Source organism: Vipera berus, assembly GCF_964194415.1.
Source record: "Vipera berus genome assembly, chromosome: 12".
Classification (NCBI taxonomy): Eukaryota; Metazoa; Chordata; class Lepidosauria; order Squamata; family Viperidae; genus Vipera; species Vipera berus.
Genome location: NC_138215.1, coordinates 21,363,339 through 21,386,428, shown reverse-complemented (window position 1 = coordinate 21,386,428; position 23,090 = coordinate 21,363,339). Strand labels below are relative to the sequence as shown.

The following is a 23,090-nucleotide window of genomic DNA, read 5'->3' as shown; positions in this document are numbered from 1 at the left end:
AGCTGCAACACTGAAAAAAGCTATTAACATTCAAGAGTGCCCTAATGGCATGGTTTTTTGTTTTCTTTAAATCGCTAACTAAGCAAAGGATAATACAATTTGTTAAAAATGCTTCTAATATTTGGAATTATCAATCTATCTGCAAAGAGAACTCAAGTTCTTTCAACTAAAATTTAATCCAGATACAACCAGTATAGCACAGAACTGAAGTACTAGAATGGCATTGGGGAGATCCGAATTCAGATCCACTCAGCTATGGTAGCTTGGTGGATGACTTGGGGCTTATGGTTTCTTTTAGCCCAACCGTCCTTACAGGGTTGTTGTGGGGAAGAATGGGAAAGAGGCAGTTACATTGCCCAGAGCTGAAGAAAGGTCAACCAAATAATAATAATAAATAATGAATATTGCAAAGACACTGGGAACATTAGTCAAAGAAGTCATTTATCAATATAAAAGTCATCTTTTTTTAAAAGTCTGTGTAGCAGCAACTACAGTCCATAGGGTGGAGTAACTTCTACCTGGGCTCTTCAGGTGAAGCTATGAAAACTCAGTTGACTTCTGATGGCCCCCCCACTGGCCTCTTGTGGTAAGCTTGCCGGAACTCTTCTCCAAGCATATTGACGTCTTGCTCATCTTTAAGGATTCCCTGAATACCCCAGAAGAAAAAAGTTCAACAGAACATCATCAGAGCTATTTTCAAAACTGCTACTTAATTGCACAGCTTTTTAAAAACTATACAGACAAAATAGCCATTTTTTCCTTTAAATGTAAAAGCCTCCCTTCAAAACAATAGTTCATCCTTGTTTAGTAAATATCCAACTTTTTCATACAAATGGGAAAAGAGATTCTGCTGCTTTATCACAAACCTCCTTTTAGAAGTCAACTGCAGTCAATTACAAAGCAGTCCAGCTACTTCTGGTTTCAGAAGCTGGAGGCCCTCCTGCAGGAGCTGCTCTAGAGATCCAGTGCATTCGCACTGGAAACCCACTGAAAGATTGCTGAAAATAGTCTGTAACCATTTAGCCACTTCAGGGCAGCTGAACCCAATGTGGGTGCAGGACTGCAGGATTTGGGTGACACCATGACATTTAAAATCTTTGGGCCATCTAATTCCCCATACAAGAATGTGCAGTCCTATCTGGAGGAAGGATAATCTCCCCATGAGGAGAGGAAAAGGGCCATGGTCGAGGCATTGGAGAACTCGACCGCATTCTTTCTCCTGGGATCTGATGCCCAGCCTGTGACAACTCTGGTCCAAGCCATCCCAGTACCCGGCAAGTCCACTTGGTCATTAGACTGCCTCGACTTACCTGTGGAAGATACCCCAGCAATTTAACTGCATGCTCTTTAAGAAGCTTCTGCCGCTCTTCCTCAATAATGTCAGCAACAATTCCTCTTCTCCTTTCTTCTATTTGTCTTTCTTCTAGTTCACGTTCCTATAGTAGTAAGATTGAAGCATGTAGCCTTTTCGCTTCAAAAGCAGTTTCGTACTTTGGCTGACAAATTATCAGCTGCCCTTCTTAATACAGGCTGCAATCTGCACTCAAATGCCCCAACTGGGTCTCCTGGAGTGTCCAGCAGGTGCAAATATGCTTGTGTTCTACTCAAAATGCTAGTTTGGAGAAGGCTGGGTTTGTTAGTGTTGCTTTCTTTCAGCTCAACAGATACTGATCTCTTTCAGCATGCTGAAGCATAAAGGAGCCACTACTAGCCAAAATGGCTAAATTTGTGTTTACTTGTGAAGGTGGCAAAACTGAGTAAGCTAGAATTTCATATAGGGAAATGTAAAGTTCTGAATTGGGGTAAGAAAAATATGAGACAGATATTGGCTGGGGAACAGCTAACTTGGCTTTAATATAGATGAAATAGATCTGGGTGTCCTTGTTGACTACTAATTAAATATGAGCCAGAATTGTGATAAAGCTGCTGAAAGGCAAATGCAGTCTCTGTGTATCATTACAGAGAAAGCTAGAGCTCCCCCTTACCCTCCCCTGGTCAGGCCCCATTTTCAGTCCCATACACAGTTCTGAACCATGATAAATTGGAGCAGGTTCAAAAGAGGTGTGGAAGTGTTATGAGGAAGGTTTTACTGACCAAGAAGATGATTGAGGGGAGATATGATCATAGTATTCATATGCAGAAGAGGGAATAAGCTTATTTCATATTCCCAGGGGTAGAACAGCAGGTATAAACTAGTACTAGTACCGGTAGGAAGTAAGTTCTGGGCATGATCTATCGCTGGTGGCACAGTGGTTAGAATGCAGTACTGCAGGCTACTGCAGCAGTTGGACAGTTCAATTCTCACTGGCTCCAGGTTGACTCGGCCTTCTATCCTTTCCAGGTCCGTAAAAATGACCCAGATTGTTGGGGGAAAAGGCTGACTCTATAAACTGCATAGAGAGGGCTGTAAAGCACTGTGAAGTGGTATGTAAGTCTTATTGCTATTGCTATCAACCCGTGGATGCTGATCAGTTACAGAACCTGCACAGGAGGGGGTTGGACTGAATGGCCTTCCCAACCTCCTCAGGTCTAGAATTCACTAAATTGTCCAGCTTACCTTATCTGCAATAACCTGTTTGCGTCGTTCTTGGATCAGCTTCTCCACTTCTCTCCTATGTTCGAGTTGCTTCATTCTTCTTTTCTGAGCGTTCATCTGCTCAATACGGTCATCTTCTGCAAATTTAGCTAACATGGCCTGGCCAAAGGCCGCCTCCTCTTCCTTCAAGTCCTGCAGCAGCATCTTCCTTAAAGCCAGCTGTTCTTCATAGGAGTTCCGGAGCTCAAGGCGCCGTCTAATCCTCTTCTCCAGCTCTTCCTGCACATGGAACAAAAGCTCAGCTCCAACCACCTTTTGTGCCCTCAATCAGGAGAGCAGGACTCAGGCATCCCCCTTTCCCTTCTGCCCCCCTGGCTCCCCATGCCAATCTGGGACTCAAACCAAAAGCATTTACCATCTCCTCCTTCCTCTCTGCCTCAGCCTGTTCTTCAAAGCGTAATTCAGCTCGGATTTGCTCAAGTTCCTCTCGCTCCTGCTGTCCTTTTTTCAGAACTTCTGCAAGCTACAAGCAAGAGGAAAATCAAGTTTAGGCAGCTCCCAACCAACCAAATCTGGGGGACAGAACAGCAATGTCAATACCATTTGCTGGAGCTTCCTTTTTTTCTCCTCATTTTCATGAATCTTTGCCATCCGGTTGTCTTCTCTCTCCTGCCACATGTTAGCAAATTCCATGATTTTTCGGTTTTCCTCTTCCATCTCCTCATGCTGTCGTCTCTTCCGCAGGGCCTGGTCTTTCTGGAATTCTTCAATGAATTTCTGCGTGGTTCTCTTTTTCTCTAGTCTGTCCTGTCTTGCCCTATGGGAAAAGTGCAGAGCTTCAGTAATGCACCTGGAGGAGCCTGGCAACCTATACAGGGAGCTTTGGCACCCTCTCTATGGGTCCCTTCTGAATTGCCCCACTCCCTTCTGTGGGCACCCTAAAGTTTCCCAGTTGCATGCACTGGTATGGACACACAGCGGATTGCCATACATCAATCTTCCAGAAGTCCCTCTGCTCCTTGTGACCACAAGAACAGATCACAACTAAAGATGATTGGTGTCATAGTATGAGAATCATTTAGTGTGGCCCCACCCAGCCATGGAAGGAGCTAACAGCCTTAAAAGACAGTCCAAGCTTTCTCCTCTGTGAAGTAACTGGTTTCCAAGGTGCCTCAGGCAAGGAAGGGAGTGGATGGAAGCACCACTGGCCAAGGGCCTGGAGGACTGCTTCCTTTGCACAATGGAGGAGCCTCTGTTGCTGCTCCTCAGGGCTGGGAGGGTTTAAGCAGAGACTCCAGCTGCCCATTTGGGAGAGAGAGATTTAGAACTGAGCAGGAAGATGAATCTGATGCAGAAGCCAAAAATTCCAGTGCCAACCCACAGCATGTTACAGGTAGTCCTTGACTTATGACAATTGGGCCCGGAACTTTTGTCACCAAGGGACGCCAATGTTAAAGTGAGTCACAATCTTTTTTGCCACAGGCATTAAGAAAATCACACAGTTGTTTTCCACACTGACTTTGCTTGTTGAACTCTTCCCCCCCCCCCGCCCCCGGAAAAGAAGGTTGCAAATGGCAATCGCATGACCACCCCACGATGTTGCAACTATAAATACATGCCAATTGCCAAATTTTGATCACATGACTGCAGGGACATTGTGATGGTCGTAAGTGTGAGGATCAGTCATTTTTTTCAATGGATCATAACTTCCAATGGTTATTAAATGATTGTAATCAAAGACTACACGTAATTGTCAGGCCAAGTCATCCTGAAGGAAGTACAAGTAATTCAGGCAAGCACCTTTAACATAAAATATACTAACTTTTCATCTTCCTCATAGATCTTCCTCACAATTTCATCAATCAAGAGTTTCTCTCTAAGGAACTCCTTGTAAGCAGCCTGCTTCCGCCTTTCTTCTTCCTCCAGCTGTTTTTCCAGTTCTTGCTGATAGAGCAACTTCTCCTGATTGCGTCTCATTTCAACAGCATTCTCAGTCTTCGCTGCTCTTTCTTGCTCTTCCTTCATTGCTTGGTAGATTTCTGCATCCTCCTTCTGTTGGCACAAATCCATTTACTTGCTCTGTTTTCTTCCTATTTACTTATAACTTGCAATCATTCACTCCCTTTTCCTTGTCAGACACATCTTTTGTCTGAGAAGTTAACTTCCAGACCCGTTCTCTGTACTGCATCACAAAAATCTAAGATTTGCTACAAATCATTCAGGTTCTCAGACATCACAGCATGATCTGCATATAAAAGTACATCTACATTCATATCCCCAGTCACCAATCTGTAACTGCATCAGCGTTCTTTATGTATTGGCCCAAAATATTTCTCTAGTTACATTTTCTGCAGTTTTCCAACATTCTCACAGCATTTATTTCATCAAGTCTAAAAATTAAATATTCCATAAACTAGTTACCATTTTTTCATATTTCAGAGCTTCTTTCTCAGCAATTTGAACAGCCCTCTCTTTATTCATATATGCAGATTGCAATTTCCTTTCCAGTTCCCGCAGTTCAATACTAGAAACAGGCAAAAAAACTATGAAAATTATTATTTGATTCAAGAGCCCTCTAAAGAATTTGCATGAAAGGCACTGGATGGGGTGACAGTAGGAAGCTAAAGTGCAAGCTGATTAAGGGAGGCTACAGGCAGTCCTTGATCTGTGACCATAGTCGGGGCTGGAATTTGGCTATAAGTTGAGGCACCTACGTGACTGAACCCAATTTTTCTAACATTTCTATCAATAGACCATGTGGTGATAAGTCAGAATCGTATGGTGGTTAAGTGACTCCCAAATGGGCAGTTGTTGCCAAAACCCAGCAACATTTTTTTGCAAATCACGGTCATGACCATGGGACACTGCAGCTGTTTGTAAATGCAAGCTAGTTGCCAAGTGTCCAAAATGCAGTCATGTTGATCGTGGGTGTGCACGTGACATTTCACAACAGTGCTTCACATGCCATAAAGCACAGTTTCAGAGTCTACTGTTTCTTCGAATGGTCATTAAACAACTGGTCACGAGTGGAGGACTACCTGCACACACAGGGAATTTGAGCCTCACCCTCCATTCCCAAGGATGCCTGAAGGGGCCCCAGCCTCTACTTCTTCAGTGGGTTTTCCCATCAGGATGATCCTCAAACAATCAGAAATTAGAAGAGTCACGGAATGGTTAGTAAAAGAAATACCTATTTTCTTTGATTTGTTGCCTCATTTTTTCATCTTTGAGTTTGTCATGGTTTAATCTTGCTAATTCAGTTGCCAGTTTTTCTTCCTGCTGCAATTCCAGGTCTTTTAGCTTTTTATTCTCTTCTGCCTGACAAACACAGAATCATATAAATTTCAGTGTATGTTTCTCCGCAATTGTTTGATGGTTTAATAAGTCTACAAGATATATTATACGCGCTACGATTGATAATCATTCTTACAAAACCGTCCAAAGAATGCAACTACCGGTACTTGATTAAATTAAATGTGCAGCGCAATAGCAGGTAATTTGCTAGCCAGCGCTTTGACATTCAGAATGACCTTAATATTTCTACCGATAGACTTTTCTTTGGGGGGAGGGGGGTTGGAAATATCGCTCCCTCTTTCGGAGGGGCAGGAGACGCCCGGAACGGCGGCGGCGGCGGCCAGGCCAGGCCAGACGAGCCGGCCTCCCCGGGGCCTTCGCCCGCGCCCACCTGCTGGACGGCTTCCTCCAGACGCTGCTCGTGCTCCTCCTCCCGCAGCAGCCGCGTGACGCGCTTCTGCTGCGCGCGGCCCTCGGCCTCCCACATCACCTCCAGCTGGTGGACGCGCTCCAGCTTCTTGCGGTGCTCCCGCTCCCGCATCTGCTGGAAATAGAGCTCGTGCTGCTTGCGGTCCATCAGCTGAGCCGCGGTGGGCTGCCGCCGGCTCGGCTTCTGCGCCATGGCCGTGGGAAGCCGTCCACCGCGGGCCTAGAGAGGGCCGCCGGGCGCAGGCGAGAGATCGGCGCCCGCTTTCCCGGCGCCGCGCTGCCTAGCAACGGGCGCACTTCCGGCGGAAACCAGGGAGGGGAGCGCGCCGCGTCTCCGGGCAACCGCGCCTGGGCGGAGAGCCGCAGCCCGCCGCAACGCTTGGCTGCCCTGCGCGTAACCGAAGCGCGGCCGCTGCCTTTGTGCTCGCAGGCGCTCCAAAGGGATCCCCGGGAAAGGACGGCCGCCCACCAGCCCTGGGCACAGCTGCGGGGTCCCCGAGGCGTCTGGGTGCAATTCTGGCCAGGCCCGAAGCGTTTTCCCGGAAGGGAGCGCGAGCGGCAAGTGGGCAGCCCGGGTGGCCGTAGGCTCCGCTGTGAGAGAAGCCCTGGATTTAAAGAGGCTCCCGCGGGTCCGCCTGCAAGGCCAGGCTCAGCCCCCCCGAATCCCCCTTGGAAAGCCCAACCTTTCCTCCGGCCTGGCCGCGGGGCGTTTGGATTTCAGCCTCTCGGCAACCCCTCTCGCCCATTGAGCATCACTGGCTGGGGTTGCTTGTCTCTCCCACTCGCCCTCCTTCCCGGGTTTCCCTCCCCTCGCCCCCCCCCTACAGCATCCCTCTAACCGAAGGGCTCCTTTGTGGCCCTCTATCTGTGGCCTGCAGCGGCTATGCCTGTCCGTGCATATGTTGTCGGGTTTTATTGTCGTATTGGGTTTTAAATTTGTAGCCAGTCATAATTTGTTGGGTAGCCTTTTTCATCCTTCCAATGAACAAACACACACACTGCTCTACTTAGCAAGAGACTGCCAGAAAGTTTTCTCAGGTGCAATGTTCCCCTCAAACACACCAGACTCTGCAATCCTTCCCAGCAATGTCTCTTCACAGATGACCAGCCTGAGACCTGCATCTTCTTCACATTTACTCAGTGGCTGGTGTGCCTGAAGCAGTCTCTCCAACATTGAAAGGCGAATGAAAGCAGCTGCACAGCCTTGCCTCAGAATGTGTAGTGCCTTTGAGGCTAAACAATACTGTTTGAGTGTATCTGCACTTAAGGTGATGGTACCAATTAAACCGATTCTAAATACATTCCTTCTGGGGAGAAAGCCTTCAGCCCTCCAGAGGGTGAGCAAGCATAGAAGCTGAGATTCCACCAGCCAGTTTCAAATCATACATATGAAAAGGAACAAAACCCATATTTTCTTGCAAATATTTACTCCAAAATATGTACATCAGTGTCATAACGGAAATTCAAAACATTAAAGTTCATAAAAACAAACGAAGTTCAAAATCACTTTCTACAAGATTTAGAGGAGCATTTTAATTAAGCGTGTTAATATTGAAAAAGCAAACTCCTATTAAATCATGTTATACATTCCTTCACTAACTACAGTATATCAAAGGATTTCATGCCACCCTAACCCACCCCACCCTTTCCATTTGTTTGACATAAATTTAGATCCAAAATCCCCCTTCAGTACCTGACTTAAACGCTTCCAAATTTCTTCTTCCTCCTTTTGGTAACAGATTACATCTTTTCAGCTTTCCGTTTCTTTCAAGCCACTTTGTATTGTCTGGGCCTGCCGTTAACAGAAAGAATAAAAGAGTGACTGCCCCAAAGGAAGAGCTGGGGCCCACCTTTCCTACAAACAGGTATGTACAATTTTGTTCTGCTTGCGCACAGGGAAACACAAGTATATTTATAGTCATCCACTTTCACTGAAAGTTTTAAGGCGAACTTGGCCTCTTGTAAGATCACACCGATCCAGAGGTACCCAAACTGTTGCCATTGATGGGATTGGAATGCAACCCCCAGCCCAGGGTTTCCCTTTTGAATGTTCTTCTGGTAGTCATTTTTATTTTTATTTTTTTAAAAGTGGCTTCTGTTAAGAACCCTTACTTTGAATCCAGTAACACCTTTTCCTCCGGCTTCACATATTGCAAGAAGTCCCAGGCTTCTTCTGGGCTCTCTGCCTACCTAATTTGCAAGCAGCATCCCTGCCTCACTTGTTTCATCTTTCACAATCTGTGTGTTGTCAAGGCAAATTCCTCCTTCAGCTGGTTTCATTGCTGGCTTCCTCCTGGTTACTGGACATGTCCTCATGGCTCGGGCTGCCACCTCCAGAAGGAAGGTCACCTGGCTCAGAGCTGAGCCCAGTTTTCTTGGCTGAGGCCGGGACGCCTCCCTTCTGCTGTAAGATCTCAGTGGCCTCGTGCTCGAGCACCTCGGAGGGTGTCAGTGGCTCCAGGTGAATGCTGCCTTGTTCACTTGCATCGGAATGGGCAGAGTCGGGCTCTCCTCTTCTTCGCAAGAATTGTTCAAAGCTAACCTCTTTATCATTGGATGCCAAAGGAGTGGAATCCATGTTCACATCTGCCAGCTGAGCTTCCTCTAAACTGGCCACCTTTGTCTGGACATCAGAGCCAGTCCACTCTGAACAAGCACTGCTTTTATTGCTTCCAAGCTCGGTTGGTTCTGTTTCTCCTAGCTTGTCAAAAACTGCCTTTTCACAAGAGCTCTCCAACACGTTTCCTTGCAAGCCTGGAGTAGTACCATTTTTCACAGTCGAGGAAGAGGGATTCCCTTCGTGCTCATCTGCAGCTGGATTTTGAAGAGGAACCCTCACCATTCCAGTCAGAGAGTCTTTTGAAAAGGTGCAAAGCACAGCAATGGAGGATTCATCTCCAACCAATTCAGAAATAGTTCCTTCACACTGTGCAGTTAAAGACACGGCCTTGTCCCCATCTTTAATTCTGTCCTCACCTCCTTCGCCTGCAAGATCTGCAGAGTTATCTGAATGAGCTGACTCGCCTAAAGCAAAGGCATCTTCTGTCCTTTCATGCCTGCAAACTAAAAGTCCAACATCACTTTTGTTTCTCAGAACATCTGCATCCCTTGCTGCATCTGGCACTGTGGAATCATTTGAACTGGCTGTGAGTTCCAACCCAGAGGAGCTTTCTGGAGCAGCGGCGCTCCCTTCATGCTCAGCAGCTAGAGGGCCAAGGTCACTCTGACTGGGGCTGCAGTCTTCTCCAAAACCCACCCTACTTGGACTGCCTATCAATTCAGAACCACAAGCACCTTCTGGGACTGGCAAACTGGCTTTGCTTTCAGCAGCTACAAGCCTGGGGCTCTCTGGATGTGCGGAACCGTTTATGCTGCTACCTGTGGAACAGCTATGGAGTTCTGAAGTGGCTGCAGTTGACAACACAGGACCTTCCTTTTGTGCATCGGAAAGGTCTTCCTCCATCTGCTTCCCAGGGCTGGTGGCACTGCTTTCTCCTGGGCAGGCTTCAGGTTTTAGGCCAGAAACTGGGTTGTCTTCTTCAAGAGGAGACTGTTTTCCTTCACATCCACTCACTGGCACACTTTCCTCCTGCTGATTTCCGAGCCCCCCCAGTGCCCCTCTTCTTGCAGGACTCCTAGAGCAGGCTTCAAATGCTGAACTAAATCCATTTTCTGGAACTGGCCTTTTAGTTCCTTCACTGTCAGCAGCTAAAACAGTGTTGGTATTCTTTCCAGGAAGATCTGCATTTGTTTCTCTCACAGACCCTTTCATCTGTGGGCTGAAAAAGCAATATAAGCAATTTAATTTCCTGACTGTAATAAAACATGCTAATTGCTTCAGCTTATGGGGTGGTGTGGGGAGGGGTCCTACGCCCCCATGCCTGTGTGTCAGAGGGCTCTTCCTCTCTTTGACATTCTCCCCCTGGCCAAGCAGGTGATGCTCCTGCCATGCTAATTCAGTGATTGGAGGCTGGGAGATGTAGGTGGTGACCAGGCTGAGCCTGAGGGAAGAAGAGGTCAAGCAAGGGTCATTGTCAGGTTAGTCCCTTTGCACCCACAAGAGATCTAAGTCCAGCCACCTTGAATTCCATTGGCTCTTATTTACCACCAATTTGCTTTGACCATGAGTGGTTGTTCAGATTCTTGTAGAACTTAAACTTGCAATAAACCTACACATTCATTTGAACTGCCTGGACTTCTGATTTCCTGCGCTTAATAGGAGGATCTACATGGGGAGGAACAGTTCTGACTCAACCTCAGCAAGGAGTCTGGGGACCTGCCCTCTCTCGATTCTCTGCTCTGCTCTGCTCTGGATGGGGCTTTGGCAGTCTGGGGATCCTGCTGGGCCTGCAGTTCCTGCTCAAGGAGCAGGTGACAACTCTTCTGGGAAAGGGGACCTCTGCACACGTACTGAGCACGTGGGACCAAGAGCAGAATACTGCTTGCAACCCTTTAAAGCAACCACCTGTTTCCCTGGGATTGCCGCCACCTGATGCATGATCCAGAGAAGAGAGGCACTTTGCTGCCTCCCAATCTAAAGAACTAATGGCCCTACTCTTCACATATCCCAGTTCAAGACTTGGAAAAATCCAGAGGTTAACTTGCACTCACTGCCTATTATTTAAAGAAGCACAAATTTATTCACACTTCAGTTTGTGGAAGATCTAACTTTACTTTTACCTTTCTGAAATGCATGCTTCTCCTTGCTCATCACATATAGTGGGCACCAAATGCTTCTAAAAGAAAAGAGCACAATATGACATAGTACAGTGATATTTTCCCTCAAGGTTCACATTGAACAAATGAATGCAACCCACAAAAGCTGGGTCCCCGACAGAGGGACCAATGACTCGGCATTGGCACAGAAACACCACAAGAAGCAAACAGGCAGATGTTGAGGCAACCACTATCTAGATCAGCCACATGATTAAAATAAGCCAGCTGGAGGAAACCGCTCCAGTGTGGAGGCTGACTGCTCGAGATGAAAAGCAAGCGGACCAGACAGGGGTGGGAGGGAAAAGAGCGAGTGTGCACTGGGACAGACAGAAAAGGTGGGCAGCAGCTGTCTCAAAAGCCCAAGAAGGTTAGGACACAGGTGGCACCGAATTCTGCTCCTGGCCAGATTTTTATATTCAGCACTGTCACTTCCCATCTGTCCCCCTCCCTCCTGCACCCTCTTCACGAGACACAAAGAGCCTCCAGCAACCTTCAAGGGCCGGGCCAATTTGCAGCCAGGTCTGAGGAGAAATTTCTTCCTCCAAGATAAAAGATGTAATTGGAACATTGTGCTACTGGCACAGAGAAGGACAAGGCTACTTTTTAAAAATGTGTCCGTTCCTTATTAAGAATACAATTATCATTTTAAAGCCTCTCATCTGAAAATTTGAAAGCAAACACTGTATCTGAAAGCTGTAAACTATTATTTAATAGTTATCATTATGGCTGAAATTACACATCTGCTGAGAACTTTCAATAGATATGGCACCACAAAAGTTTTAAGACAAAAAAAGGGACTACCTCTGACTTTTCTTCAATTTCATTTTTCAATAATGCATCCTTTGCTAGGCTAAAAGACAAAACACTGGTTAGCTTAATGTTGATTGTCTAAAACTAAAGTGAAAACACTAGCATGTACTTTTAAATTTTGAAAATCTTCATTGGGTGTTACTTGATTCTTTCACTTCCCACCAAACACCTCCGTAGAACTCTGTCTGTTATCTGACTCTTACCACAAGGTGAAGTGGTATGATGCTCCCTACTCTTTGTGGTTGCCCTCTACTCTGAGGAAGGGAGGGGAGGATGTGAATATCTGGGATATTTGTCTCAGTGCATTAAGTAGATGGGAGTGCACAAAACCTGTTGCTGTGGGAATGAATCAAAACTGTTTTTAACCTTTTGTACAATGTCTCTGTACCCCTTTGCGATGGAAAGGAAGAATGCAAGCTGCACTTTACTGGTAACCCCACCTAAAAAGTGTCCCACTCCACTGCAAGCTGAAGCCAGAAGAGAGGTCCAGCCACCCCTGCCCATCCTTTCCCCAAGAAGCAGGAGGGGGGGCGCCGGTTGCACCGTCAAGGCAAGGGGCCTCACCACCTCCGCCTTGTCTCTCTGGGACAGATCCTCCTGCAGTGGAGCAGAGTTGCAAGGCACGGAAGCAAAGAAAGACCAGGAAAGGGACAGCCTAGAGCGCCTCAGTTGGGCCCCTGGGTGGCTGCTTTTGCCAATCTCAGGTTCTTTGCTACATCAGGCAAAACGGCTGCTATGTTCATCTGCTTAGCCTATAGCTCCTGCGAAGAAACGAGAAGTTGAGGGTATTGTGGAAAGCAAATGGCTGCCTCCTCCTCGACACACCTATGTGGTTGTTAACAGGTCATCCAAAAGGAGCGGGAGAGCCTTCGGCTTCATCAGTGTATCTGGTGGAGGCTATTCTGGAATGCCCAAAAGGAAAGAACCCCACCCCCCATCTGTCACTCACAGCATAGATTTTTCTGAGGTAATTTTCAAACCTGGCCTGTACCCAAGATCAGCTATATATTATTCAGGTGTATTGACTTCTAAACAGCTTATCACGTCACCAAAATTAATTTTTGCTGTTTAGGAAATTCCTCTGCATGTATAGTGAGAAAGGTGCATCTCGTATAAAACCACGTGCATTCATTAGCTTCTGTAATCCAGTTTAACTTTTCAAAGACTTTTTCCTCAAAGAAATTGCTGGTGCCAGGTATCTTCTTTGCTGATGCAGTGAAAAGTGAAATCTAATTCACTGAAGCCTGGCATGGCACCAGCCGCATCATTAATCGTGAATGCAACTTGTGGGCCAGGAAAGGCTTTGCCAGTGAGCCCCCGAGATGCAGTGTCTGCCAGCACTGAAGATGCTCACTACTTGTGCCATCTCTACCACTTTCAGAGGGTAAACATCTTTGGCCCCTTCAGCCATTTTCAAAACGTCCAGATTAGAGGGAGGGATCCTAAGCACCATTACAGAGGGGAGGTTCCACGATTGTTAACAGAACATGAAGAAAGAGATGTGCCTATGTAATCAAGAGTACAAGCAAACTTGCTTTTCCACAGCCTTCCTCTACATAAGGAAGAAGCGGAAAACCTCCACATCCATCCACTTGACCAAACATTTGTAAAACTCACCCAGAAATAGCAGCAGCAGTGAAGCAATCCAAGGGAACTAGAAGTGACAAAAAGAGAATTCGATATTCCAGGTAACACCAGTGTTTCATTGCAACATCTGAAGCCAACGCCCCAAACACCTACCATGTTCTACAATCACTTGGCAAGTATGAGTCAGGCTTTCATTAAGATGGGTGGCCATCTTGTCCAAGCCAGAAACATCTGTCAGGAAATCGCAGTTAAGACAAACCACAGTGGTGCCCCTGGGGAGAAAGCCATTGGAAGGAGTTGAGCTCTCCAAATACCTAGACAGCTGTTGGCCCCTACTTGCCCCACAGTCCTACAAGGGCCCCAGGGCCAACAGTCTTGCACTACTTAGGAATGGTCAGCGAACACAGGATGCTGCACATCCAGGGAAGCAGCTGGAATGGCACTGCACACTATTAAAAGTGCAGAGCTTAAATTAAAAAAAAGTAGCTGATGATTACCTCAGTTCATCTGAATGTGCTTTATAAATCCAAAATCTTTTAGTTTGACGAGCACTATGAAAGCTAGAAAAAAACAGAGTAAAATTGAATTCCTGAAAAATATGACTTGTTTCTACCATAAAATATATATTAAAAAAGCTACGGCCATGTAGTTTGTGTAATGCATCTTAGACAAAGGAGCACATTCTGTGCCAACGCAATTAACAAGAAATGAAGAAAAACCCCGGGTTCACCTGAAGAGTTTCTAGCAGCCCCCTGGCATTCTAATACAGCCTCAGTCGTGATTTTCCCCACCAGCCTTCAGGGCAAATGGTGCAATTCAGCCAGAAGCAGCCAAACAAGAGAATTGGGTCAGGGAGATGAGGGGTCTTATTTTTTCAGTGTTCATACTTAGGGATTAAGGCAGCTTATTTTACTGTCAGCATCAGCTGATTTGTGTTTCTAAACAATGCAACTTGATCCAGGCAGAAGCTGCTACCTGGAAGGCTAAGCAGTGACTCAGGCAGCATGGAGCCTCGCCTTTCTGTCTCTCTTAACCAGACTGAAGCTCAAGGTTTCTTACCCCATCATGTGGTTCACATAAGCTTTACTGCAACTGGTGCCATATCTGCACAAACTGCAGCGCACGTACGCCGGGAAGTGACTTGCAAAAGTCCGGATGTCTGAGTAACACTCAATGCATTTTTGAATATCGGGACACCTAAGATTAACCAATGTCACAATTAATTATCAAAGAGTAAGTTAATTTACAGGTCAAGCCCTTGTCTGTTGGGTAAGATTTGCTTAGCTTAAACTGGGGGTGCCAGATGCAGAAGGTTGTTTGGACCTGCAGAAGCCCCAGGTGCTTGTAAGGCTTCTACATAACTTCTAGTGACCCCTGAGAAGAGTTACCTGAGGTTATTGAGTGCTGTATTTGCAACCTTTGCTTTTTTGCTGTTGCCGCCGCTGCCGCCGCCCCCACTGCTGCCGCTGCCGCTGCTGCCGCCACTGCTGTTCTTGCTTCCCCCAGAGCTGCTCGTCCCCAGGACCTGCTTCTTCTGCACGCTCAGCGGCTTCAGCTTGGCCTTTCCCTTGCAACTGGTAGCCAGCTTGTTCTGAGCTTTGCTGTTTGCTGCTTTGGTTCCAGGACACAACAGCAAGGTGGACGTGTTTGTGCTTGCAGGAGACGCTGTCACAGAGGCAGGTTGAAGAGATCCAGCAGAAGCTCTAATTGTAACCTAGAATGTAAGACTCTTTCAGTTTTCTCTGCCTCACAAAAGCCAGCACTGATCTGCCTGCCCGGATTTCAAAAGGAATTTGGGCAATCCTTTTTTTTTTAACATGCAAAGTAAAAAGTAGCCACAGCACAAGACTGCAATGTCCTCTGGACGCCACAGGGGAGCTGGGTGGCTGAAGGTGCTCCATCCAACCAGCCATCCAATTTCAGCAGAGCAAGAATAAAAGCAAACTGTTTCTTTGTCTCTCTCCCCCACACATGCTTTTTTCTAAGGCCTCAGCTTCCTCATGTATAACCCACAGAACCGCCACATTCCAAGACAAGATCAGGACTAGCTGGATCTCACTGTCAAACGAAAAGAGCTAGAATCCAATCATCAGTCCGCTACATAACAAGCAACATCTCCCTTAACTATCCAGAGCAAGACTCCAGAAAGAAGGGAATGGATATGGCCAAAAGAATCCAGAGATTTTTGATATCAGATCGACAAGTGAAAAGCAAATTAAAGAAACTATTTCTTCCGTGAGATACCACTATCGTCATCCTGAAGAAAAGCAGCAGGCATTCCCTAGAGCAGAAGTTCCCAATGAGGCCACAGCCCATGTCCTATTCCCCCAGGGGAGTGGCCAGACAAGACCTTGGCTTCAGCCTCTGGCTGGAGAGGGCACTTCCTGGACAGGCTGAGGGGAGACCTTCCTGGCCTATTCACACAATGCACCAGCCAACCACTTACTTTGGTTCCTGGAGGCAAGCCCTCCAACTGTGCAGGTTTTTTGAATGTCCGATGATGCTGAGATTTGTGGTCCAGTTTTTCTTTGCAGGTCAAGAACTGGAGTCTACATTTGGTACAGCGATGTATTCCTTTTTTCTTTAGGAAAAGGGAAAAAAAGGAGGGGGCAGAAGTATGTGGATGCTCATCCCAGATGATCACTGAGTACATTTTAATAACGCTGAATTCAGAAATGGCCTAATGCAACACTGCAAGAGGATCTGAAAGTTTAAAAATTGTGGCCACTTGCAACAATACCTACGAAGTAACAAGTGGATTTGAGGACATTCAACATTCCATCTCAAAAATGTTCAACTAAACTGGAAAGCACGACAGCCTCTCATTCCCTGTTCTTTGCTAGGAAAGGGGGAGTCTTGTTGTCTTCCCTGAAGCCTCCTCCACTTCGTCCATAGTCAGTGCCTTGCCCAGCATTAGCCATGCCCAAAGGTTTCCTGGGCAGGTCACGAGGCAAGATGGGCAGCAGCCCCAGGGCGCTGCGCAGGAGAGGCAGCTTGGGGGCAGCAGCATGACAGCCATGTTCCGTGGGGAGGAGGAAGTACTATGGGGTGGATGTGGGCGTCCACTACTCTTTGCTCCCCACTTACCTTCCTTAAAGGTTACAAATGTTACCTGATGCCTCATAAAATGGTGCATGTAAGGTGCCCCAATTTTAATAACTTTAAGGCAAAATGGGCAAAGCAGGTTCTTTGTGTTTTCATGAATGGATCTGAAGTGTTTTTCCACATCTGAAAATGCTGACGATCTGTAATTGCAAACCTAAATATCAATATAAAGAGGGAGGGGGGAATATTTACTTCTAGCATCTCTTCTTAGGAACAAGAAGACATAGACAAACATATCTGCACATAAAAGGGGGTGGGTGGGAGTACCTGGCAGACATAAGGCATTTCCCCAGGCTTGTGATTGTCTTTCATATGCTGCAACAGAACTTGCTCAGTTTCAAAAGAGAGTTCACAGATTTTGCAAATAGCTAAAAAAGAAAATAAGCAGCAACTGAACGTTTTAAAAAATCAGAACGCTGGAGTAACACCAAACTGGCACCTGTGACTCAGCTAGGACTCTCAAAGGGCTCTTTATAACCCAGATGGTCATTACCTTCTGGCCACATTTCGGCGGTTTGGGTGCTTGGCAACCTGCCTGCATTTACATCCCTGCATCCCACTGAAGGAGTCCGGTCCAGGTATGGAAGGGAGCTGAATTCCTTCAGCTGGTCCCCAGAGATAAGAGGCCAAGGAGAGGTTGCAGTGAGGTGGGATGCCTCAGATAGGTGGGGGGCTCTGGGAAGGCCAGTGCAAGCCGCCCACAAGTGTTATCTGTGTTCAGGGGCTGAAAATCCTCCAGAATGGTGGCTGCTGAATGAATCAGTCACATGACCTCTTGGTTAATGACTGAGATTCAGGTCCCAACTGTGGCCATGTCAAATTACTACCTGTAATTTGGCTTCTAAGTGAAAGCAGACTCACAAATATTATTCATGACATAGATAGGACAGGTTGTTTTAATTAGTTGAACTATCATATCTATGTCAGAAGCTGTATTTACTTTAAAAGTGTTAAGTTTCGGGCTGCGTTTGATATTCTTGCTTTCTCCACCAATGGGCAGATGCTGAGAACTTCTGAATCTGGTTCAGCCCCAGAACCCAGTCTACCAAAGTCCTTGTCTGTGGACTGTCTCATATCCCCCCACCCACCCGCCCATCTTTCCCGTTCAGAAGAACTCACTGGAGGACTCGTGAGGCGTGTGGGTGCTCTCAATGTGGCACTGCAGCTGAAAGGGGGTAGGAAACTGGCGGTAGCAGTGCTGGCAGGTGGTGTGGCTTTCCCAGCTCTCACTGTTCTGCTTCTCAAGCTCCAAATGATGCTTCATGTGATTCATAAATCTGAGAGGAACAGTACACAGGTCAAGCAGCTGGTTTTAAAGGGAAACCTTTAATTCCACGCAATGAGGAGGGACAGAAGGTGCCTGCTGTTTGGCACATGGTGTCAACAGATACCCCTCTAGCTGCTGGCTCAAGGGAAAACCTTTGCGTAAATAAATGGTTAAATTCCTCTGTCAGGTGAGTGGAACCCAAAGGACCAGAAAAACAGTAGATTAAAGCATGTGGGCACAATCATTCATCCATTTGAAGCAGATGAAAACTTAAAAGATTCCAGGTATGAACCCAAAAGATCAGGAGGCACCAAGGTTGGACAGCCAAAGGGGTTCTGGCAGTCCAATTATGGAGGATTCAACTTCCATTTTTCTTTGAGACCTGGCAATTGGCAGAACCTTTTGATTCTCTGAACATATCCACCTTGTTAATATTTAGATCTGCTCAATTCTCGGCTATGATTCTTTTGGATTTATTCAGCAGAACTCTTTGAAGGAATACAAAATCAGCTCTGCTCAAATTAAAAATAAACAAGAACACATGAAGCAAGGTAATGCTTAGGCCTGCAACCCCCCACTCCGGGTGGCCCTAAGCTCCCATGTCAGAGCTGTGCCTCTTCCACGCTACAAATACCTGATGTTGCTTTTGAGGACTTTCATGCAGCTGGCACACTTGAAAGTCGTGTGGGTCTTCTGCTCCTGGCGCACCTGCTGGAGGTTCCCCTCGTGCTTGCCGTAATAGAAGTCGTTAACCAACATGATCAATTTTCCTTTTTCTGCTTCAGCAGTTTTAGGTGATATACCTGAGCAGTCCATTTTGGTTATTCCCGGAAAGGCATGCACCATATCAGGACAGCAATACTGAAAAGGCCAAGAACTACCATAAATTTTCAACAAAGGTGTTTGCTGAACTGTCAAGAACCGCAAAGAAGCTAATCGAGATGTCTTCACAGACTTTTAGCAAAATCAGGTATCTTGAGTACAGAAGACTATTAAAAAAAAATATCGTCAGTATTTATCATAAGTACTGATAACCCCAAATCCTCAGTTAGCAAATTAATATACCACCATGAAAGGAAATTGTTCCTGGTAGAGGAAAAACAGGCCGAAAATTAAGACCAGTAAGGGTGCAAACAGAAGACAAACCTCACAAAGAAATCTCTACAATGAAGACAGAAAACTCCCAAAGTAATAGGTTTCAAAGAATTTTCCACTCCTGAATTTCATCTGAGACTTATTTCAGCTAGCAAGGTTCGGGATATGACCGAGAGTGAATTTAGTGTGCATTTTCTCTGGAGTGGGAACACATACTCATCTCAAACAAAAATGTGGCAGCTAAACAAGCTATTTTAAATGATATCTGTGCAAGGCAAATGGGAGAAACCTTTAAAAGCAACGAGAAAATGCAGTCCTCTTTACTTATATCCATTTTAAACTAAGACTACAAAACTGAATAAAACAGTCCCAGATTTTATCATGTCTAGAAATGCCAAGTGACTCAAGGTTACATTTATAACTGTTTTACTTCCATCCCAAAAATATTTACCTTTATATGATTTTTCAAAGGCTCCAAAAGGTTAAAATGAATATTACATTTTGGGCATGCCTGTGGAAAGGGGGCTCCATTCTTAATATTACTTGAAGCAGCATCTGTGGAAAAAGAGAATGGGATATATTATTATTTAATATGCGTTTGAATATGTGAGGCAGATACATTAAATTCATTATCCAAAGCATCCTTTAATCCATCTGATCATTTGCTGGAGGTGAACGAAGCCCTTACATGGATTCCCTCGGATCACAAGCTTTGATGCCCTTCCCGTTTGTAAGTATTTCAGAGCGGTCTTTAAAACACCTTCAGACAAGGTTCCTCCCGAACAGGACATCCAGCACGTTCTTACCTTTCTCATGGAGGACCAAGTCATCTGGAGGTTTAACAGAGGACAGGAGAGGTGACTCACTCTCAGAGCCTGTTTCATTAGCCTTGGCCTTTTTGGGAGTGATACTACTGGCTTCAGAAGCAGAGGGACGCTTGGACAAGCCTAGAAATGTTTTAAAATTTAAATGTAAGTAGCCTTTCTTAGCCAATTACTCCTCAGTCTCTCAAACCCCACATCAGTTGATCCCAAGTGACCCTAAATGCATAAAATCAGTCCACAGACACAGCTCACGTTGCAATCCAAGTCATCTTTTCTCAGAAGCCACACCTACCTTGTTTGTCAGGACTACCATGCTGGGAAGGCCCTCCATGCCTTATTTCAAAGCTATCAAGACGAGCATTACTCTGAGATGTGTACTCAGCTTTCCTTAGATGTTTGCACAATATTTGATGGTCCCTAAGAGCAAACCCCACTCCTTACCAATCAAGTTACCTAGCTGGGTAATGAAACTTCTCCAAGAAAACAACCAAGCTCAGAGGGCACCAAGGACCCTTCAGTCCCTGACTAAATATTATGAGCCTGGCCACCCATTTTTTAATCCATTTTTTGCCACAAACCACAAGCAAAATAAAAAAAACCTGACTTGGACACACCTGCTGTGTTCATGGGTGATCCACTCTGGTATTGTGACCCTCCTGAATTCTGCCTTACGCCAAAGGTCAGGCCCGAAGTTCTATCTGGGGTCACCTGTGGAGGATGCGTTCAATAGTTCAGCAACGGGACTCTGATTCTACAGCGATTTTCTGTTGCTGTAAACAGGGATGTCAAACTCGCAACGTCACGTGACTTTTTTGCCATTGCTGGCAATGAGGTGGGCACGGTTGTTCTATGATGTATCCAACCTGTGGGCTGGCAGTTTGACATCCCTGCTGTAGAAACACTTCAAAAGATTCACACACGGAGCACCCAAATTTACCCTTTTAATTGCTCCATTTGGGCAAGATGCACTTTCTGCCAGGTCCTTCCCCCTTTCCAAAGCCCCAGAGCAACTCCGACTGGCTCAGAGTCCTCAGGGCTCCTGCGGCCTCTGCTCAGAACACAATTATCTCCAAAACACGGCAAGCAGCAGCACTCACAGCCTGGGGGACTGTGGCTGCTGGCACATGGGGCAGCTCCAAACCTACCCGGTTTAGTGCAATAGGCTGTGCTGTTACGGTGGCCACTGGCCTGGACGTAGATGGAGCTGACGCAGGAATATGGAGATTCCGTGACAAGGACTGGGGAGGGGAAGATATATTGACAGGCTGGGAGATCCCAGCGCTAGATTTAGCTCCTTCCTGCGGTGAGGAACATTCTGAAAGTGGCTTCTGCAAAACCTGAGAGGATCCTGAGATGCTGCTGATACGTGGCTGTGGCTGAACAGCTAAGGTACTAGTTGCAGGTCTGCCTGAAGAGTGAAACCCCGGAGAAACAGCCACAGCACCTGCCACGAGAAGCAGGAAACAAAAGATTACAGAGTTAGACTCGGAAGCTTTCAGAGACTTCAATGTTTGGCATCACTGGAGATCATACCTCTTTTGGGGGCACCATTTTGCACTCCAATTCGTGATGAATTCGGGTTAACTCTGTTCAATATATCTGTTAAAAAATTATCATTGCTGCTTTCAGAAAACAAAGGAGAAGGAAAATATGCTCAAGGGAATTTATCAATACAACACTAGAGTAGGAAAGTAACATCTCACTGTGAAGTTGCACTAATTCTTAAAGAGTTTGCAGTCTTCTCATTCCTGAAAGAAGCTGCAGAATTCCAGCAATTGTTCCAAGAAGGGATCCAACAGCACCATAACCAATTACCTCAGTTTAACTACAATACATTTATGCTGATTCCTGCCAGTCATCAGGACTTTTGAGTCAACTTGTTTAGGACAGACATGCAAGTTAAGCTTGACTGGCCTATTATCAACTCCAAATTTGAAGCTTGTTCTTCTTTCCCTTGTGTGCTCCCCCCCCCAGTTCAAAACAGCCCCTTACAGGTATTGGTTGGTTTGGAGCTCAAGAACTCCCCAACAAAGATAGGCTCGTCATCGTCGTCGTCATCAACAACAATGGGGTTTGCTTTCTGTTGCCAGGGTTCAAGCTCTTCCTCTTCGCATTCCATGAAAAGCTCTGCCATTGTAGAACTAGAGAGAGAAAATAGCAGCAGGTGGAACAGACTGCTGTCACGAGTGCCCACCAGCTGCTCTGTTCCGGAAAGATGCCCTGGTTCTGGCACGGTTGCATTCCTTGCTTAAAGCTGCAGTTTGCCCAGCTACAGGCAGCCAAGAAAGGGCACAGATGCCCCACAACAGATGCCAACAGCTGCATCTTCACGAAAAGAAATCCAAAGGCTATTTTCTCTACTTCAACCCAGCAGACCACGCTTTAACCTAGAGTGGCACAAACAGCTTGTTTGGCCAGTTTTGGGGGTTCAGAATCGTGAAAGCCAGTGACTTTTAACAAAATGACTTGGATAACACAACTGTTACCAATACGAAAGTTCCCCATTACAAGAAGCATCTTAAGAGCAAAGGGGCTTCCCAGGAAAGCCCTTCGGGGAGGGGGAGCAGCGGGGGGGGGCCGGCAGGGAGCCACTCGGCCTTCCCTGCTCCCTTCCCCCATCATCTCGGCGTTCAGCCCCCTCCGTTTCCCGGGGGGTTCCCGGGCCTTCCCAGCCAGGCTCTGGCCTGCACGAGACGGAGCCCCCCCCCCATCTTCCCGCCAACACATGCACCCTCGCCCGCCTCGCTTTCCCCGCCGATTCACCCGGGAGACCCGAGCGGCCGCCGCTCCCGTCCCGGGCCTGGTAGGGCTACGGCAGCCGAGGCGGCGGCGGCGGCGGGCCTGCCGGGGAGACGGGAGCGCCCCCTCTATTCCTCCCCGAGCCTCCCGGGCGACGACGGCCCCGACGACCGACCCCCGCCCGGCAGGCCCGCTGCGGCAGGAGGAGGCCGCGCTCCATCCAAGATGGCGGGGCCGCCCGGGCTCCCTCCCACGGCCGGACCGCGCGGGGAAGCGGCGGCGGCGGCGGAGCGCTTACCGGGGGGGGGGGCGGCGGCAGGGCGGGACGCGCGGAGGCCCTTCCCCTCCGGCGCCCCACGTGGCCGGTCTGCCCGGCCCGCTCGGGGAACCGGCGGAGGCGCTGGGCGGTCCGGCAGCCGGTTAGTGGGAGCGACGCAGCCGGCGACTTCCCGCGCGCCCAATCCACGAGGGCCCCAGCACGTCGGGATGCGAACCGCCGCGGCTGCTCTTTGTTCCCCGCGCGCGGCCGAAGGGCGTCCGCAGAACAGGGACCCCGCGCACCCTCGGCTGAGCGGGCCTGCCAGGCGGCCGCCGGAGAGCGCGGGGGCGGGGCGGGCTGGCGCGGGGCGGGGCGGGGCGACGCAAGCGCAACAGGGCGGGGGCGGGGCCTGTCCGGGGCGCCCGAGAG

General features: G+C 47.4%; 2 protein-coding genes across 6 annotated transcripts; both read right to left on the bottom strand.

Moving 5' to 3' along the window:
- Window positions 1–112: 112 nt before the first annotated feature.
- MNS1 (meiosis specific nuclear structural 1) lies at window positions 113–6,524 on the bottom strand. Of its 2 annotated transcripts, none has more exons than XM_081337142.1 (9): window positions 6,081–6,524; window positions 5,727–5,854; window positions 4,958–5,060; window positions 4,359–4,588; window positions 3,137–3,353; window positions 2,952–3,059; window positions 2,558–2,815; window positions 1,311–1,436; window positions 113–646 (listed from the first exon to the last, which is right to left on the bottom strand). In XM_081337142.1, exons 1-9 carry the CDS (start codon window positions 6,450–6,452, stop codon window positions 548–550), a joined length of 1,641 nt encoding a protein of 546 aa, XP_081193268.1. In that variant the 5' UTR covers window positions 6,453–6,524; the 3' UTR covers window positions 113–547. The 2 variants fall into 2 exon arrangements, with proteins under 2 accessions (XP_081193268.1, XP_081193269.1); XM_081337143.1 differs by having other exon boundaries at window positions 6,222–6,524.
- Window positions 6,525–7,606: 1,082 nt separating this feature from the next.
- ZNF280D (zinc finger protein 280D) lies at window positions 7,607–22,989 on the bottom strand. Of its 4 annotated transcripts, none has more exons than XM_081337116.1 (21): window positions 22,701–22,989; window positions 21,656–21,804; window positions 21,197–21,262; window positions 20,809–21,107; window positions 20,278–20,371; window positions 19,646–19,786; window positions 19,291–19,394; window positions 18,379–18,605; window positions 17,597–17,754; window positions 16,745–16,845; window positions 16,485–16,631; window positions 15,819–15,953; window positions 14,761–15,086; window positions 14,432–14,569; window positions 13,870–13,932; window positions 13,526–13,644; window positions 13,403–13,439; window positions 11,777–11,825; window positions 10,940–10,995; window positions 9,638–10,038; window positions 7,607–8,051 (listed from the first exon to the last, which is right to left on the bottom strand). In XM_081337116.1, the coding sequence occupies exons 2-21, from the start codon at window positions 21,795–21,797 to the stop codon at window positions 7,927–7,929; spliced, it is 2,928 nt and encodes a 975-aa protein (XP_081193242.1). In that variant the 5' UTR covers window positions 21,798–21,804; window positions 22,701–22,989; the 3' UTR covers window positions 7,607–7,926. The 4 variants fall into 4 exon arrangements, 3 of the variants coding, with proteins under 3 accessions (XP_081193242.1, XP_081193240.1, XP_081193241.1); XR_014027657.1 differs by having other exon boundaries at window positions 7,914–8,051; window positions 8,372–10,038; window positions 22,701–22,982; XM_081337114.1 differs by having other exon boundaries at window positions 7,624–10,038; window positions 22,701–22,982.
- Between the last annotated feature and the right edge of the window lie 101 nt (window positions 22,990–23,090).